This window comes from Siphateles boraxobius, unplaced genomic scaffold (genome assembly GCF_051911475.1).
Source record: "Siphateles boraxobius isolate OS27281-9 unplaced genomic scaffold, OSU_SipBor_1 30, whole genome shotgun sequence".
In the NCBI taxonomy this organism is placed as follows: Eukaryota; Metazoa; Chordata; class Actinopteri; order Cypriniformes; family Leuciscidae; genus Siphateles; species Siphateles boraxobius.
The window spans coordinates 5,908,835-5,929,183 of NW_027508920.1; the positions used below are offsets into that span (position 1 = coordinate 5,908,835).

Below are 20,349 nucleotides of genomic sequence, written 5' to 3' on the forward strand. Positions count from 1 at the left end.
GTATTTATACCATAATTTCAAAGCTAAAAAATCTAAATACATCCTTCTTTTTATGTTTTTTTATTTATAAAATGCAACAATTATGGTGAATCAAGCTAATAGACTCAATCAACTTTTAAGGGATTTAATAAAGAAAAAAAGAAATTCCCTTTGAATCATAGTGCTTAATGCTCTCAAGATGAATCTGAACACTTCAGAGTGCTCACATCAGCATGTCTAGAAAATAAAGGCGAGTGCTCTGCAATCTCTCTTTTGAAATGAACTGCACATGTGAAACTGCCTCACATACCATTACTGTCCAGCTAGGGTTAAAGCATGTGGTAAAGCAGAGACTGGTGTCATGTCTGCTTTCATCTGTTGCTGCCTGATGCACTGTATTGGTTGCAGGATATGGGTAAATGCGAGAGCTCTGGCTCATCCGCTCCGGATCATTTTGTCGCCCCTGTTCTGCATATAGACTCAGTAAAGCTTTGACTTGTTCCTGGTCTTCAAAGGTGCTGGGTGTATAGCTGGCCCGCAAAGAGAGAGAGAGAGAGAGAGAGAGAGAAAGAGAGAGAGAGAGAGAGAGAGAGAGAGAGAGAGAGAGAGAGAGAGAGAGAGAGAGAGAGAGAGAGAGAGAGAGAGAGGGGAGAGAGAGAGAGAGAGAGAGAGAGAGAGAGAGCAATTGTGTTAACCTGCTCTGTCATCAAAACCAGAACAGACTGAAGGTTGTGGTATTACTCAGAGACGACATCAGCTTATTTTCAGTTACTGTGCATGGTTTGGGGTAGAGACAAAAAAGGGAAATCATAACATCATTCTGTATGCCATTTTATTATGTCAAATGTTTTCCTGATGCCTAACTGAAAGTAGATTTGTGTTGTCAGGGGCCGTTCTCTGTTGTACTGGGGCGACCTCAGTGAGTCAATCTCGTTTCTTTACATAAACAAAAACTCAAAAGTTGCATGACAATCTTTCATTTTCTTATTAAAGGACAGCCCCATGCAAACGCCTACTGGAAACAGGCTTTTCTGGAAAATCTTAAACTCGCAAGAACTTAATTAGTTAGAAATCAGTTTCACTTTTGGTCACAATGCCCTGATCAAATGTTGAACAAAAATTCATTGATCAAACCAGAATCACTCCCTCAATAAGTGTTGGTATGGTAGTGGCTGAATGGTATGACAGAATTTTTGACTAGGAATCCCATGCAGGGTTTTCATCTAGGAATGGCATCACAATGTTTTAATAAAACCTGAGCTCTGTTTAAATAACCTTATCCTCACATCATTCCCCTGTCATCAGTAGGTCATTTTCCACAGAAATCGGTATCATCCACTAGAAACACACCATCTCAGCATGCATTAATGTATTTATCGGTCTAGTGTCATGTCTTGAGGAGGGAGTTGGGAATTCCCTGGCACATAGCCCTGCTCAGGGTCTGTGCTGGAATAGAGTGGGAGGACAGACATCCGGTTAGTTTCCAGGCAGACTGTTACTAGTTTAGGCATGCCATACAACATGTTTTCACATGTTGTACACTAATACATCCTCATACTTAGAGCCATTTTTGAATGACTAATATCCTAAATAACTTAAACAACTGACTGCATTAATATATTTGTTACAAATGTACACTGTTAAAACACACACTTAAAAAACACTGTTCTTCAGGAAGACTCTCCCAGTGCTGGTGTTCTACAGCGCGAGTGCAGCGGTGATCGCGAGCTTTGAGCTCTCAACTGCTGTTTTAACAGCTACAAATCTCTAAATGTTTGTGTGTGTTGATGGCTGGTTAGAGGGCGGAAAAGTGAGTGCTTCACTGTTTCAGTTCTCTGTTCAGTGTTGCCGCGGTCATTCCCCTGTGTGCTCCGGCACTGGTGACGGTCCTATTTTCTGAAAGAGCAACAAGTTTGCGTCTTTTTCAAGATGTCATTCCGCCCGTGCGTTTCTGGATGCGGTCGTTCCCTGTCTCTCTCTGATGGTCACAACTGTTGTGTCACGTGTTTGGGCTTACAGGACGCTGAGACAGCTTTTGTGGACAGCTCATGTTTTCACTGTGGGAACATGACGGTCGCAGTGTTGAGGGCGAGACTCGCCTTTGTTCGCGGAGAGCGAGTCCCCATTACCATGCCCCACCCTCGGGTGCTGTGTGGGATGGGTGACCGGAGGATAGTGTTGGATGTCCCGCCTGGTAACCATTCCCTGTGGGCTCCTCACTCCTCCCTTCCACTGCAACCACTGGAGCCTCCTGTGTTGTCTGCTGGTCCATCTGTAATGGGTGGGCCAGCGGTTTCACTCGGGGCTCCCCTGGAGGACAGGAGGCCGATTGCAGCATCGGAGGGTGAGCTGACTTCTAGAGATGATGACTCGGCTGCATTGTCTCCCTCCGGGAGTTGAATGTTGCCCGAGCCGGATCCAGAATTATCAGCTATGCTGAAACGGGCCGCCGAGGCTGCCGGGCTCGAGTGGAACCTCCACCGTGTCCCGTTCAGTCTCGGTTGGAATCTGGAGTTAGGTATCTTGGGGCGGGCCGCGCTGGTTCTCAGCTCGCCGCCCCAGTGCCTTTCTTTCCCGAAATGCATGGAGAGCTTATCAGGTGGTGAACAGCATCTTTCTCTGCCAGAAACTGCCTGAATAGCTTTTCCCCCTCATTACCCTTGATGGAGGAACGGTGAAGGGTTGCGAGGTGTCCCTCCATTGGAGCGGTCTGTCGACACAGGTCCACCTGTGTCCGGCAGCTGCTGCCTTTTGGGGGGATCCTCGTCTCCCCCCTAAGGCCTGTGAGTTTTCGTCCGTTCTGACGGGCAGAGCTTACAAAGCCTGTGGGCAAGCCGCTTCCTCTTGCGTGCCATGGCGTTGCTGCAGGCTAGGGCACCCATGGCATGCACGAGGGTAATCCAGACCGTGCGCTCATAGGTGAGCACCGCACTGCATCCGACCTCACCCTCCGGGGCATGAGTGTCGTAGCGTGCGTGATCGGTCTGGCGATGTCCACTTAGGTGGTACAGTAGCGCCTTCGTTGGCTCAGCCTGGTTGGTATGGCGGATGCGGACAAGGTTCGGTTCCTGGTCTCCCCAATTTCCCAGGTTTGGCTTGTCGGCGACGCGGTGGAGAACTCCAACAGTTCTCTGCCGCTCAAGCGCAGACGGAGGTCATCCGGCACATCCTGCGCCGGTGGCAGCTCCTCCGCCTGCTCGTCGCCGTGGGCGTTCCCCCGCCGCCGCCCAGGAATGGATGAGATGCTCTTGGAGTGGCACGATCACTCCCTCCCCCCGGGTGAGGGCCGGGTGGAGCCTTTGTTTGTGTGTGTGTCTGTTCCGCCGCTGGCTCCCAAAAAAAAAAGAAAAAAAAAAGCGGAGCAAGCGGTACCCACACTTCAAAGAGAGAGCAATTTCATCTGTTCCTGGGTCCCAAGAGGGCCAGTCTGGCGGGTGTGATCCTGTATAGCCTTACACCCCTCAGCTCGCCCTTGGTCGCCAGCAGACAGCTTGGTGCGTTCGAGGACCCGGTCATCCGCCTTCTCACGCGCCCCCTGCCACTTGTGGAGACAGGTAAGTGTTGCACAGCACACTAACACCACTCTCTCTACTTTGCTGCCCCACCTCAGGCTCGGCTACCCCACTCAAGTCAGTGATAGTCATCACATTAGGTGTTGAGCAGACGTGCTCCTGAAAATTCAGTGATATTCATCACACCGAGTGTTGAGCAGTGCTCCTGACTTGTGCGTGCTTATCTTATCCTGCTGGCGAAGGATTTGATATAGCTGCTCCTCCAGCCGGTACGAAGGCCAGTTGTAAACTCGTTCTTCGTGCTACTAGGTGGTGGGTCGTGACCATCTTGGCCCAAGATTGGTCTGCAGCTCCGACCTGAAAGACATGTGCTTAAAAACAGATCTCTACCTTCCGCACCGCAGGCCATCCTGTGGGTTGCGTGTAAGGGTGGAGTATCAGTACAGTGCCCTTCCCTTCGAGCCCGTTGGGTCTTCAGGTCAACTGGAAGAGAGTAATCTCGCCCACGGGCTGAGTATCTCTTTTTCAGTTTTGGAGATGGACTCGGTCTAACACGTCTCTCCAATGAGAATGTGTTCAGCTGGTGTTTGAAGTGAGAAAGGGTCCCACTGAAAGAACTTTCAAAGGCTCCTGGGGTATATGGTAGTTGCAGTCATTTGCTTCCTCCATATGTGACCGCTTCAGCGCTAGCTTCATGATCGAGTCCCGAGGTGACCGTGGCAGAGCAGCTCACCCTGTGTGACTATAGTTCATCCCGGTCTGCTGCCAAACCCTCTTCAACAGAGGGGCCATGTACAAAGGGCGTGTTTTAACGGGGGCCTGGGCGACCCTCGACTACACGGGCAATCGTGCCTCGAGTTGTTAGACATTGCGACCGTTGCGCAAGCTTCCCTTACATGTCACAACTCACCCGTCACCTCCTCCTTGGAGTCAGAAGCATCTGAGGACGCTTTGTTCCACTCTTCCCGCTTTACTCAATCGTGCCGCCATCGAGCCTCATGACAGTTATAGCCAGGGCAAGTGGAGACTCCATCCCCTGGGTCCAGCTGGGTCATGACCATTCCAGGGCCGCTCAGTTGCCCCTCCGGTTTCGTCTTCCTGCCAGTGTTTGTACAAACCGAGCAGACTACCCTTGGACAAACACTGGCTCTCAGCTGCCCCAGGGGCCCGCAGAAATGCGTTTAACCCCAGTGAGCCTTCTAAAAGCTACTGCGACTCATGGTCGCCTTGCGCCTGCTCAAGTCAGTGAATTCATCACACTTCATGTTGAGTAGAAATGCACCTGAAACTCAGTGAAGTTCATCGCACTCAGGTGTTGAGCAGCAATGCTCCTGTAGCTCAGTGAGTTCATCACACTCAGGTGTTGAGCAGAAATGCTACTGTAGCTCAGTGAATTCATTACACGCAGTGCTGAGCAGAAATGCTCCTGGTGCTCCGACTGCACTGCAGAGACCGCCCCTGAGCCACTGCAGGCAGTGAGTTAAGAATTCTGTTATATCAGTTCTCCTGCTCACGTGGTCTCTACTAGAGGGTAGGGACTTGCTCGCTTTCGCTCAACGTATTGTGCCTGGAGTCTGGGCCGGCTAACTCTCACAAGCTGACACCCCGGCTCGGATTGTGCCCAAGGGTTCCTACCTCTCCCGTAATAGGAGCAGGTGGTGAGCCTGCAAGCGCTGCCCTGGAGGAGGCAGATCCAGCCCTGGCTTCTCTGTCCGTTCGCTTGGACGTGTACAAAATGCAAGCCATAGACCTCAGACCAGCTCTACAAATATCTGTTGGAACTCAGCAGAGAGGGAAGGCTGTTTCCATGCAAAGTTGCACTTAGTGCTTGCCTTCATTTCGGTAAAAATCCGAGATGCAACATGTCCACTTAGGTGTTGAGCTCCTCTATGATGAGTGTAAAGTGCTCCGCCTGGGCGTTGACAATATGCTTTGCTAAATAGATTCTAGAGTTGGGGGCTGGACGACACCTAGTTGAACCGCTGCTTCCCGTGGGCTCCCTTCTCATGAAGCCAGTTTTACCGTGAGCCCGGTTCAAGTGTCGGCTTGCTGCGCCATTCCCCTCCTATGGACTGGATACGTGCGCCTTTCTACTCCAGTTGAGTTCCCTTAAAATTGAACCCTGTTGAGTTCCTCCACACCCCTCCGACGTCGGACCTGCGGAACGTCTGGTGTTAGGCCTACCACTCGTAAGCAGTGTGGAACCTGTGTTAGGCTGGGTCCATATGTTGCGGTCCCTACGGCGACCCCATATGTGTATTCTTCCACGATACGGCTCCCTGCGGCGAGCCCGTGTTTTCCCTCGGCAGAGTCTCTCTGCCGTCACTGTCCGGTGTGTCTCCCCCGTCTTAGGCTGGAGCCACCCCAGTGACATTCCATATGTTAGACTGCCCGGTTTCCGCCCAGTTCATATGTGTATTCTCCACGTTACCTCCCTCTGGGTTGGATGTGGCTTCCGCAGCATCCCTTCCTTCCAATGTACAGGGAACGCTTTCCCAGTGGTCCTGTAGGAACAGCAGTGACTTCCCTGGCCTAAGCCCTGTCCTTCCCCGCCTTAAATTTGCGGGGGCATCAGGAGGCTTTGGTTTAGGCACTGGAAGGTGGCAGCGTTAGTGGCGTTTTCAAAGGTTATCCCAATTCAGTCGACCGTCGACTACGTCTGACGTTATCGACTGAAAGGGAACGTCCTGGTTGTGTATGCAACCCACCGTTCCCTTAAGGAGGGAACGGAGGACATAGTCCCCTTGCCACTACCGCTGGACCACCGCTGACCCCGGGTTACTCTCGGCTCCTCAGCAAAAAGCAACTAGTGCGTGCATCCACTTCCGTATTTATACCCGCGCCGCGGGTTCGGAGTGTGTGATGCGAATCACGCACGTCAATTACATTGGCTCGTTCAATAGTACTCGAAGAGGATAGGCTCTCTAGCGAGATCCCAATTCAGTCGACCGTCGACTACGTCCTCCGTTCCCTCCTCCAACCAGGACGATCTAAAGGCTTGTGCTAAAAATGCTGGTTTAGACAAATATACATTGAATGAATTTGCTCAAAAACAAAAGTAAAATTCAACCAACAAGTGTCCAGTGTAGATGGGCACAGCAAATCCTTCAGCACTGCTTAAAAAGCATGCCAGGATAGCAAAGATGGGTAAAAAAATAATGATTATAGTGATAATAAGTAGGTGTGTGTGTGGTTCTGGTATATGTTGTGGGGAGATTTTTTGGTCCCCATGAGGAAAACAGCTTATAAATCATCCTAAATTATTTTTTTTGAAAAGGTAAAAATGCAGAAAGTTTTCTGTTATGGGTAGGTTTAGGTTGACCCTAAGGGAAAAAAAAAATACAAGTCAATGGGGTACATCAACTGTTTGGTAACACTTTTGTGTTCAGCAGAAGAAAGAAATTCATTCAGGTTTGAAACAACTTGAGGGTGAGTAAATGATGACAGAATTTTCATTTTTAAGTGAACTATTCCTTTAAGGGGATAGAATATATAATTTGTACAGTATAAAAATAATGATGTCTATGGAATGTCCCTGTAAAACATGGAAACACAAAGAGTGTGTGCGTGTGTGCGTGTGTGCGTGTGTGTGTGTGTGTGTGTGCAGTGGCGTGCAAAGGAGGGGGGCCGGGGGGGCTCAAGCCCCTGCCCCGTTGGTCTCAAAATATATTGTGCCCCTCTCTGATAATTTTAAATAATAATAATAATAATAATAATTATAAATAGTATAATAAATAACAATACACGTATACACTATTGCCACTTACAATAATAATACAAAAAAAATAGTATAGGCCTACATCCGCATTTGGCGGAGATGAAGTGGCAGGCGGAGTTTCCTGTGCAGCGCCTCATACGCAGCAGTTCGCCGCGAGCCTTCAAACTACAGGAGCAGCGGGTAACGTTAAGCTAATATGGAAAAGTTACATTGATCCTACCTTGCTACTGTAAAAGTTGCGGCAGCCTGTGAGTTATGCTTAACTAAAATAAAAGTATAACTCGATTTCAGCCGCATTCTGAGTCTGACAATGTCATTCGTTTTTATCCAAGGCAAGTGTTATTAGCTTGGGGAAATACTCTAGTGAAATGAAATCTTAAGTCCATGTCCAACTCTAAATTGTAAGGAATTAATATATTTGATTTCATAGAAACACTTTGCAATAAGGTTCATTTGTTTATTATTCATGTACAGTATTAGCTAACATGAACTGACAAATACAGTAACAAATGTGTTGCTCATGTTTGATCTTAGTTAATAATAATATACCTGTTAGGCTAATTGTTTGTTCATGTTATGTCACAGTCAGTGCATTAACTAATGTTAACACATACAACTTTTAATTTTAATAATGTTTTAGAAAATGCTGAAATTAATATTAACTAAGATTAATAAATGCTGTAGAAGGGCAGTTCATTATTAGTTCATGTTAACAAATTTAACTAACTTAATGAAACCTTATTGTAAAGTGGTAGGCTACTGATTGCATGATGGCTAACACTATGCTCACTACATACATACAATTTACAACATCAACTAAACTAAACATGAAATCCTCATAATTACCTTCTTGATTACCTTTTCACTGTTTTGTTTGGTAAGTACATGATGATGCAACAATTTGAAGAGAATGCAAAATGTTGTTGGCCAAAACCCAGAAACAGAAGAGTTAGCATTTTAGCACTTTTGGTTCTACTGTCTTGAAGTCAATGGTTTTTTTGAATGGGTTTTTGGTTAAATGCTTGAAATTAGGTCTGTGGCGAGCACAGGCTCAAGATATGTTCACTTTTCTTATAAAATACATCAGTAATACTCTCTTGTGATATTTTTTTAAGCTTTCACTTGTCTTGTAAAAGGCGGTTGCTAACAAGTTGCTAAAAAAGGCTACAGAGGTTGTTGTAGACATTAAATGTCATTAGCCGAACAGGTAAACTCATCTACTCACTAATTGGCTTTCACAGCTTCGTTGTGTTTATAATCATGCTCTTGAAAACATTTCTAGCTTTAACTTTCAGGGAAAATGTTTTTAAACAAAGACTGAGGGGCCGTTTACATGACACCATTTTCAACTAAAACGTTTTGGCCGTTCGTTTACATGACAATGGCATTTTGGGGCCCTGAAAATGCAAACTTTTGAAAACTGGTTTCAAAGTGCAAGATTTTTAAAACGGTGACGTTCAGTCATTACGTGTTCAGTCTATACGCGTGTAGTGTTTCTTCATAAAGTGACATTGCCAACTACTGGCCTGCTATGCATATACAGCGTTTTTAGTCATTTTCGCAAATTCTTGTGAAAGGGGGATTTTTGTACAAAAAAAAAAAAAAATTCTTGTTGTCTGTTTGTGAAAACTTCAGTTTTTAGTACATCGTTGTCATGTAAACGTACCCTGAAAGAGTTGTCGGAAGCTTAGTGATGGAGACGTTGAAGTCATGCAACCGTGGTTGTTCGTACGCTTCAAAATTCATAAAAGTTGTGCTCTAAATAATATTTAGTAATATTATAATAATTTCCCTATTTTCGTTTGATGTGTTATGCGTTCTAATTGTATCAACATCGTTTCATAGAATGCCAAGGAAATAATGAATTTAAAAAAAACCCAAAAAACAACAAACTCTTCTTCTTTTTTTTTTATTTTTGGTCCTTCGGCCCCTGCCCCTGCGGAGGTCTGTGCACGCCACTATGTGTGTGTGTGTGTGTGTGTGTGTGTGTGTGTGTGTGTGTGTGTGTGTGTGTGTGTGTGTGTGTGTGTGTGTGTGTGTGTGTGTGTGTGTGTGTGTGTGTGTGTGGTTCAGGTAAACCCTACGTTTGTCCTTACAAAATGTCCCCACGAAGATAGCAATATCCGAAATCCTTGTCCTTATGGGGACATTTTTGGTCCCCATGAGGAAAACAACTTATAAATCACACTAAGTGATTTTTTTTGAACATGTAAAAATGCACAAAGTTTTCTGTGATTGGTAGGTTTAGGGGATAGAATATACAGTTTGTACAGTATAAAAATGATTGCTATCGAAAGTCCCCATAAAACATGGAAACGCAACCTGTGTGAGTACAGTGGATATAAAAATTCTATACACCCCTGTTAAAAAGGGCAGTTTTTTTGTAATGCAAAAATTGAAACAATAAATAATATCAGAATGTTATACATTTATTGCAATCTATGCAATTCCACTGTAAACCAAAGTGAAACATTTCAGAAAAATAAAAATAAAAACTTAAAATAACTGCATAACTGTGGAGACCATTTTATAGGGTGTGGCTGTCTTCAGCATTAACTATTCGTCAAGCTCATGTGAAATAATGGACCTGTCTTAACGTGTATGTTCTGTTTAGTTAGTTCCTGTCATGTCTGTATTAGTTTTTGTTAGTCTCCATGGTAACTCATTTGTTCATTATTCTGTTCACTTGTTTCCTAATAAGATCCCTTTTTTGTTTCATGCACTTAAACCCTGAGTTCCCCTGTATTCTCTTCTGTTCTCGTTTGTGCTAATGTGGTAGTAATTCTGTTTCGATTATAGACTGTTTTGTTGAGACTCGTTAGTCTATGTGCGATTTTTACAACAACCCATTGTCACACTTGTGTTCAGGCAGGAAGACGAAGACAGACGGAACAAGATCAAAACACTCAAAGTTTAATAATTACTTAAAGGAGAACTCCGGGCAATTTTTAAGTTAATCTTGATCGTTATACATTTGTGACTACTGTCTATAGAAGAAAAAAAACGAACCGGATTGGTGCTTGCAACACGGAGCTGCTACAGCTTATGCTCAGAGTTCCCACTCAGCTAAAACGGCAGTTATGGGGGCATATACATAAAGAGTGTCTTTGTGCCTCTTAACACAAAATGCAATTAAAATGTCTGTCCAACATGAACAGGGCCGTTACATGTGAACAAGATACTCACCTAGATATTCACCTAAATAGTGTTTTAGACGGCTAGCTGTAGTCCCGTGCTGAAGTCCCGTGGGATCTCAGTTGTAGCCGGAAAAAGGTAAATAGTGTGCATGTGGGAGGAGCTTAGTGTATGAAGAGTGTTGATCGGAGTTGCTCACAAGTGATGAAGAATTGGTTTGCGTTTGTGCCGTTCCGAATTGTGGCAACAGAATGCGAAAATACAAGAACTTAAATTTTCATCGTCTTCCTTTCCATGACCTCGAGATTCTGCCTTTTTCCGGCTACAACCGAGTTCCCACGGGACTTCAGAACGAGACTACAGCTAGCTGTGTAAAACACTATTTAGGTGAATTTAAACAATGGCTAAGTTGCTAAATCCATCTTGTTCACATGTAAGGGCCCTGTTCATGCTGGACAGACATTTTAATTGCATTTTGTGTCTGTTAAGAGGCACAAAGACACTTTTTATGTATATGCCCTCATAACTGCCGTTTTAGCTGAGTGGGAGCTCTGGGCATTAGCTGTAGCAGCTCCGTGTTGCAAGCACCAATCCGGTTATTTTATTTTTCTATAGACAGTACTCACAAAGGTATAACGATCAAGATTAATTTAAAAATTGCCTGGAGTTCTCCTTTAAGCAGGCAGACAGGTTATAACAAACACAACAGTGATCGGACAGAGAACGAATGTGAGGGACCAACTTATATAGCAAACACAAATGAGGATGATTAACAGAATACAGCTGAACCAAATTAACTCATAATGATGATGACCATGGTAACAAAGGAGTGGTGGGAAAACTGAACAAAGGAAAACATGTGACTTATGATCTCGGCTGTTCTTGTAATATTTTCTGGCATCTTGGTGGCATGCTACTAAAAGAGCCATGGACCACAAAGAGCTTACAAAGCATCAACAGGATCCCATTTTTGAAAAGATTGCAATCAGATGAGAGCTACAAAACAATTCCAAGGCATTAGATATATCATGAAACACATTGAAGACAGTCATCAACAAGTGGAGACAATAGTATAACAGTGACTTTATCCAAAATTTATGAGAAGACAGGGAAAACTGGTCAGGGTGGCTGTTAAGAGGCCTAAATGTGACCACTATCTCCAATGTATCTTTCTAACTAAAACAACAACAACAACATCCAAGCCTGGCTAAACTTTGCAAAAACATATCCAGTCTTCCAAAACCTTGATGGAAAAATGTGTTATGGTGTGATGAGACCAAGAATTAACTTTTTGGCCAGATCTGGAACGTTTTTGCAAAGAAGAGTTGGAAAATATTAATGAAAAGTCATGACGTGCCAAGCTGAGAGACTCCTATCCGAAGAGACTGAGTGCTCTAATGAAATCAAAGGGTGCTTCGACTAAGTATTAGTTCAGGGGTGTCAAGTCACCTTTATTTATATAGCGCTTTTTACAAGACAGATTGTTTCAAAGCAGCTTTACAGAGATAACTAATGCAATAATGCAACAAAGTTTGTTTCTGCTGTACAGCAGATTTAGAAGAAAATAGTGTCATAGTCCATTTTATGTAAGTTCAGTGATGGTTCATTTTGGTTGTAAAAAAGTTATTAATTTAGTTAATTTATATATATATATAACAGTGATGTCAAACAGTGATGTCATCGTCCAGCTCAGTTCAGTTCTCATATAATTCAGTCAATGCAGGCAGATCAATTATATTGCTGAATATTAAAGGTGTCATGCGTTTTTTTAGGCCAAAACATTTTTTGTCACATACAGCAAACATCTCCTCACTATCCGCTAGCTGCCTGTACCCTGAACGCACTGTAAAAAAACACGGTCTCTGCAGACACCCCAGGCTCCACAAACAGCAACAAAAAACAAACTGGGCCAACCCGCACTACGAAACATAACAAACTGTTCCAGCCAATAACTGACAAGAAGTATTTGGGGGGGGGTTTGGGGGGTTAGTGTGCGGATGAGGAGGGGGGAGGGTCTAGCTAGCCTCCGTTTTGTTTGACAATACTTTAAACGTCAACAAGAAGTGACGTCACCCGACACCTAGAGCACCCTTAAATGTCCCCAACTAATCAAGCCAAAAGCCAAAGGCGACACTAGCAAGGAACCAAAACCCCATCAGATGGCAGAATGGAGAAAAAAAAACTTTGGGAGAAACCAGGCTCAGTCGGGGGGCCAGTTCTTCTCTGGCCAACGAACGAACAGTGTATGGTTATGATTGAGGCAGCAATACAGGTCAGAAGTCAGATTGGATCAGAACATTCAGAATTTTTATCCAGTTTCATCTGGTTGAAGATCGGAGTCATCACGCCGGTATGGAGACGGGTTTGTTGAGGATCAGTGCTGATGGCTGGGGATCACAGGGGAGAGTCACAGGGGAGAGTCTAGTTGACCCAATCTCTGCTGACACTTCAGGGATGCGTTGTGGTCGTGTCTAGGCGCAGATCCTCAATCTGATCTGGATTCAGCCTGGATCTGGATAATTGCATCATGCGTTGTGGTTGTGTCTAGGCCCAGGTCCACCATCTGATCTGGATACGGCCCACATCTGGCTGACTACAGTAAACCTCGGAATAAACAGAAAGACTAACAGTAGCGTAGATGCCATTCTTCTTATGATGTAAAGAGTACATCAGGTGTTATAGGAAGTTTTCCCTCATCCGTCGGACCTAGTTTATGCAGCCTAACAATCATTTAACTGATTTGAATAATAGAAATGTATGATGTTCTATGTGTAGAGATATGTTTTTAGTCTAGATTTAAACTGACAGAGTGTGTCTGCTTCTCAAAAAATGCTAGGAAGACTGTTCCAAAGTTTAGGTGCTAGAGGGGAAAAGGATCTACCGCCTGTAGTTAATTTTGATATTCTACACTCTAAAAAAAATATGGTTCTTTAAAGGTTCTTTACACGTAGTAACAGTTCTATTTAGTATCGTATCGTCCTCAAGAACCCTTTATATGCTGAAATGGTTCTTTGTGTTAGAGTTTAGGGTTCTTTATTCCTGCCTTTTTGTTTTTCAAATCTGTAACTGTCAAAGCCTCCTTATTACTGATTTTCTGGAGCTCAGCTATACAACTACAGTTACTACACAGACTGTCAACATACTCTCAACAGCTAAATGATTTCTTTCTTAAAATTTCTATAAATTATAACTTTAAAATTTGTAACAATCATTTCCTAACAATCATGTCTTTTTCTCTTTTAGTTTAACAGAACATGTAGTGTGAGCAGCTCTGTTCAGTTAAGTATACTGTTGTGAACTATTTTCTTCTAAAGTTTAGGAACTCAGAAGCGAAGACCAGGAGACTTGGGGGTATCTTTTAAGCAGGATTCTTTATTTGCTGTAGTCTGCTTCGTCCAAAATCTTACCCAAGTCTAACTAAGGGAAACATTCTCTTGCAATTTATACACATTTAAGGGCAGGGCTTAACATTGTGATGAACAAAGCATGTAAATGAGCTGAGACATGAGAACAGAACGGGCAGGATTTCCCGCACCGAGACAGAAACTCAAAGACAAAAGGTGTAACTCAGAGCCTTGAGATGCTAATCCAATCAGCATGATTAGATCAACAAAAGCCCAGCTGAACTTTGAGAAGTGACAAGAGGTTAATGTCCGACACCTTGGTTGCCTCAAAAATGGAAAAAAACATTGGAAAGTATTGGAAGCTCAATTAAACATTTTAATAAATTTGTAACACAACATTTCCCCCTTTGAGAGTTCTAATAACTCTCACATTATATACAAATTTAAACACTTAAAAGTTAATTCTTGTAACTTGTGACCGTTACAGGCACATACATCTGCGTTGCTGTTTCTGTAATTGCATGCTGACACAGAAAACAAACATGCAATGAGGGTCCGTGAAGTTCTTATGGATAATAGTCTTTACTGGTTGGAACTGTGATTTTTTCGTGAGAGACGTGATTCATTTGTTGAATGAAAAAAACTTGATACTATGGACGCATAGATAATATGCCAGAAGAGCAAACAACCACATAATTGCTATTTCCTTTATCCACAGCCAACGTTTACCAATCAAGTTTCCAAACCATGAAGAATTATAGGTCTCTGCGTTGTTTTTTGTTTTTGTTTTTTTTGTGATAGTTGGCTCGGCAGTGAGTCTATTTGTTTTCTGGAAGTGGTGTCTTCATACGAAAGGTTAAGGGGTCGGTGCATATGGGTCTCGGGATAGCCATCAAGTGGTACCTGCACAGAGGTAGAAAGAAAACAAAAACAGAGAGCAGTATTTCTTCAAACACTAGGGTTGTAGCAGTATTTGTTTAAACACTAGGGTTGTATCCTTTTCGGAGTCTGCTATTGTTCCCTCTTTCCCTATTTCTCTTCCTGTGACACCTAAAGAAACAGTGAGGTAATAATGGACTATGGAGGGGGAAGGCCTATGAGGGATTCTTCACCGCAGGGGTTGGCCATCGGTGCATATTGCAATCGGATCTTCCCTGGGCTCCTCACTGTCTCATGTCCTATCCTATCCCTGGGAGTGGGGGAACAACTTTACACTGTGATACAGGAGTCCAGGTTTTTCTTCCCTAACACAATACTGCAGCTGCTGTAATCAACATCACTTAATTGTGGCCCGTGCGATTTAGGCTCTAATGGCTTGCAACATTCTAGACACTTCCTTGACTATCTGTCCGGTGACGTGTGTACCTTGATCTGCGTAACACAATCATGAGTCATTTCTCCTTCATCCTCTAACACAACTTCAGTCATTGTTGACATCATACATGAGAATGGGTGAGGGTACAGTGAGGGTAGTTGACCAATTTCCCAAACAGGAGGAGGTGACAAAAGTGACTTTTGCTTGATTCATTATTGCAGATACTGTATGAGGGCATTTTACATTTACAGTCTGACCTAACACCATTACTGATGAAGGGCCTGTGCTGTAGCATAACATTTAAGGCTGTGAGTCTACTTTTTAGTTCAAAGCTAGACTAAAAACACATCTCTTTGACCTAGCATTCACATTACACCCTATAGACTTCTATAATTCAATATTAGGCTGCTTAGATTAGGTCAGCCGGAACTGGGAACACTTCCCTTAAATACTGATGTACTCGTTACATCATAAGAAGAATGGCATCTACGCTAATTTTAGTGTCTTTGTTTATCCCGAGGTTTTCCCGCAGCCTGCCGGATCCAGGCCGTTTCCAGATCTGACGAAGGACTTTCGCCTGGACCTGATGACAATGCAGTGCTGAAGTGCCAACTAGCCTCTCCCTATGGAGGATCCCTATACCACTCTACAGATAAAGCGTTGTGGAATTTCTCGGTTCGCGTACCTACCCAAAGTGATAAGATAAAATAAAATTCTGCATCAAAATTTACAGACACGACAAGAAGTTTGTTTAGGCATGGTTTGTAAGGAATTACAAACCTGCGCACATATATTCAAAAGCACATAACTATAGAATCAATTCTTAATGCGCATGTGAACGCCATCAGCGTCTATCACAGGTTCACGTTTAAAGTCTGTTTAGAGAGAACGGTGTCGTCTTAGCGGCCCCTAATTTAATAACAAATTATCATTTAGACGGAAGTGAAGCAATCAAAACTAACTTTAGCTGGAAAAAACATTTTTCAAGAATCACTATAAAACCAAACCAATCTCTGTTACCTTAAATTATATGTTTATCTCTGTAAAGCTGCTTTGAAACAATCGACATTGTTAAAAGCGCTATATAAATGAGGATGACTTGACTTGACTACTTAACTAGTGTCCCCCAAAGGAAGGGTGAGACCGTCACTTTCCTTTTGTTCTATTAAACAAAAATAAGTCTTTCATCTTTGTTGTAAGTTACTGGGGAAATTAAGCACTCACAGCCCGAATGGTTAACACATCAACAAGCTGCCCCACGAGTTTAATGACGAGGCAAGCAGACTGAGTAGGAGTTGAGTAACATTGTTAACTTGTTTAAAGTTCTTTTTGTTTTTCCTACACTCTTTTCCCCAATGTCCATGTTCACCACAATTATAACAACTACTGCCCTCTCTCTTAGGACAGTTGAGTTTCTGTTGATTCTCTGTGTTGACCTTAAAGGATGATGCTGCAATTTTTACTCTTGCCTTGACATCAAAGTCTCTTTCCCATGCAGCTAACCTCTCCAAGTTGTTTTGTATGGTTCTAGTGGACCATGTGAAGTCTAAGAAAGGCAATGCTTTTCTATGTTCTGACAAAAGACCATCAAACCATCCCCAAACTAGGGGACCATTATCATCTAGCACCTTCTCTGAAGTGTCAGCTATCCCGATGTGTGCGGCCGCTGACTGACAAAACCTTTCTGTGTACTCACTCACATTTTCATCCTTCTTTTGTACACAACTAGTGGTCTTTGACCAGTCCATGTTTGGTCCAACAATGTTCTTTAACACTCTCAGAACTCCCTCTCTCAATTCGTCTTTTCTGGCATGTTGTAGTTCAGAAGTAACAGCAGACTCAAAACTGTTGAATTCAGATTCAGTTAGAATTTGTGACATCAGCTGTGTGACTTCTGCCAACGACATGTCGTAGAGACGCATTTTGCTGCTCAATGCTCTTCTAAATTCAGAAAAATTTGTGCGTGCTGAGGGTAAATTCTGGGATAGTTTGTCTATATCTTTAGGTCCTAGCGCTTTGGCAACAGTTTGGATTTGAACAACAGAAGAGTTGGGAGGAACACTTTCAATTCCCTCAATTCCCTGAGATCTTCTTGCGACACATACCTTTACTGAATCTACAGGCTTATCAGTTACTGATTGGATGGCTACATCTGTTTCAAAGAAAGCTTTTAAATCAGGATAAATCTCATCTGACTGTTGGTCTTCTGAGTCACATTTAGTTGAGGCCTTGTTATGGCCGACCTTTTTCGTGAGACAGGAAACTCGAGTGAACAATTGTTTGTTCTGTTCTTTTATCTTAGCAATACACCTAGCTTGTTCTTGTGCAATGGATAAGCTAAATTCTTGGTGGCAGCAGATAATCCCTTTTATGTTTCTCTTCCTGATACATACACCCAACACATTCTTGCATTCTTCAATGGACCATACTTTTTCTGGGTGAATACAAAATTTCCTTGTCAAATTCAATCTGACTGACTCAGTCACTATGGTGTCCATGTGCTCTCCTAACAATGACTTAAACTCACTGTCTGTCCATAAAGGGGTAGCCAGACCACCTTATTCAGTTGTGGGAACCAGCCTAGCATTCCTTCTAACCATTTTGTAATGTTTCTGTCATGATCCGGCCTTCTTGTCTTGGATTTCCCCTAGTCTTGAGGCTGGATCATGACAGACCCATGTTTTGTGTACAAGCACATGGCCTTTTGTTTGGGCCATGTGCTTGTGTTGTCTCGTTAAGTAACTCCGCCCCTTTGTTACCCTCGTCTTGTCATTATTGTCTAGTCAGTTTCACCTGTCCTCGTCATTAGTGTTCCCTATTTAATCTCCTTGTGTTTGCTGTCTTGTGCCGGTTCATTGTTTGATGTTGTATCTAACCGTGAGTAACCTGTTGAAAGCCTTGTCAAGAAAGAAGTGTTTGATCCTTTCTTAGCTGTTAGTTTACTGTCTGAGTATTAGTCTAGTGTTGTCTATTCTGTCTTGTTTTGCCCCATCGTGGGTTTTGTTTTCTGTTTTTGTTGTTAATAAACCCTGTGTGTATCATTTGCTGTCTGCAATTGGGTTCATCCTTCATCCACATAACAGAATGAACCGACCAAGAAAGAACCCAGCAGACAGCATGTCCTCCCGGCTCCGGCAACAACCGGAACAATGGTGGTTGTCGGCTCCCACCGACTGAGAGAGGGTCAACTGTCCAGTCCCGTCCCAGGGTGAGTAGATCCTGAAGAATTATGCCCGACTCTGGGATTGTTTCTCCCAGGAGGATCCGCAGACTTCTTCCTTGGGATCCCCACCTTCTGCCTGTCTGCCAGTGATCCCGGAGGGTCGTGTTTTGGCCGTTGTTTCGCAGGGGAACCAGGCCAGTCCCACTGCGACTCCTGAGACACCTTCCACGTCCATCAATCTTCATGCTAAGCGTGGAAGGCACCCGTCGTGGGAGTCAGCATCGGAGTCTTCCTGCCCGTAATCCTCCTCGCCTGCTGAGAGTTTCCCAGTTCCTATAACGGGTCCTGCTTCACCTCCCTCTCCGGTCCCCAGTCTGGCCACAATCTCCGCTCCGCGACCCAGGAAGAAGAAGAGGAAGAAGGGAGCTTCTGGTTCTCCATCTCTACCTCCCCCTGAGTCTGCGATGGCTCGCCAACCCGCAGCTGAAGTCAAAAGCGCTGTTCCTGGCCCCGCTGCTATTAGCGCGGTTCCTGTCTTTGCAACAGGAGACCCAGTTCTTGAACCTGCTGCAGAAAGCGTTGTTTCCCAGTCGGCGTTGGAGATATCCATTTCAGAGACTACTACCGTGAATGTCGTCTCTGAGTCTTCAGTCATGTCAGCTGAAGAGAAAGCAGCGGCCGATTCTGCTGCAAAGGCTGTGATACAGTCCGTATCAGCCCATCAGGAGATGCCAATCGCCATCGCTGCCAGAACCCTGTCTGAATATCTATTCCTGCTTGTCAGATTTCTAGATATCCCAGTCAGTCCTGCCTTGTCCCCAGTCCCTGTTCCAGATGCTCCAGAGAGCACCGTTCCAAGTCCAGTTACCGTAAGCACTGATCCCAAGTCTGCTAAACAGAGCACCTATCCCACGCCAGGTGCTGAGAGCGCAGCACCCACGCCAGCCGTTGAGAGCGCAGCACCCAGGCTGGCCGCAGTTGGTGCTGTTCCCGAGTCTGCAACATTCAACGCCTCTCCAGAGTCTGAGGTGAGGAGTGTCGCTTCTTCTTGGGGAAGCTTTGACTCCGATACGGCCTCTATGAACTCTGTTCCTGTTCCCACTCTACAGCCACCTGCTACCCCACCTGTCTCATGCCCTGTTATTTTCCCTGCTGTTTCCCCAGTCCGGATTCCTGTTTCGCCGCCCTCTGTGTCCTCTGTGTCGGTATCTGTTTCTGCGCCCCCTTCTGCAGTACCCCCGTGTGTTGCCCCAGTCGCCACTATGCCCCGGACTGTTTCCCCCAAGACCTCTCCTCGTGTGTCCCCGTCCAAGTCTGCCTGAATTCCTTGTCCTCAGTCCTCGTCCCAGAAATCCAGGACCCCCAGCCCACCTATCCACCCTGGACTATCCCCCATGAACTCTGTGTTTCCTCCGCCACCCCTTCCGTGTTTATTATTTCTGATTTGTTATCCAAGCCCTGTTTTTTCGTGTTTGCCACTACTGTTATTTGTCATGTTTTGTTGGTTTGTGTCAATGTCTCAGTCTTGTCTCGCGTCTGATGTCCTCTTGAGGAGCGTCTGGAAGCCGCTCCTTAAGTGGGGGGTTCTGTCATGATCCGGCCTTCTCTTTGATTTCCCCTAGTCTTGAGGCTGTATCATGACAGACCCATGTTTTGTGAACAAGCACATGGCCTTTTGTTTGGGCCATGTGCTTGTGTTGTCTCGTTATGTAACTCCGCCCCCTTGTTACCCTCGTCTTATCATTACTGACTAGTCAGTTTCACCTGTCCTTGTCATTAGTGTTCCCTATTTAATCCCCTTGTGTTTGCTGTCTTGTGCCGGTTTGTTGTATCTAGCCGTGAGTAACCTGTTGAAAGCCTTGTCAAGAAAGAACTGTTTGATCCTGTCTTAGCTGTTAGTTTACTGTCTGAGTATTAGTCTAGTATTGTCTATTCTGTCTTGTTTTGCCCCATCATGGGTTTTGTGTTCTGTTTTTGTTAATAAACCCTGTGTGTATCATTTGCTGTCTGTGATTGGGTTCATCCTTCATCCACATAACAATTTTTTTGTTATCACACAAACACTAAAACTTCTCTGATCAAACAGAGGGTACACTAAAAACTGATCAACTATCGTTAACCTTCCTTCAAATAACTAGCACTTTACGCTAATCTTCCCTGCCTCAAACAGAGGATAAAACAAA

General features: G+C 44.3%; 1 protein-coding gene across 1 annotated transcript in view; it reads right to left on the minus strand.

Moving 5' to 3' along the window:
- Window positions 1–350: 350 nt before the first annotated feature.
- Window positions 351–20,349, minus strand: part of dusp22a (dual specificity phosphatase 22a) — a 113,343-nt gene continuing 93,344 nt past the window's right edge. The window contains 3 exon segments of the mRNA XM_077248096.1: window positions 351–385; window positions 388–520; window positions 18,493–18,511. Of these exon segments, the coding sequence (XP_077104211.1) occupies window positions 351–385; window positions 388–520; window positions 18,493–18,511 (187 nt within the window).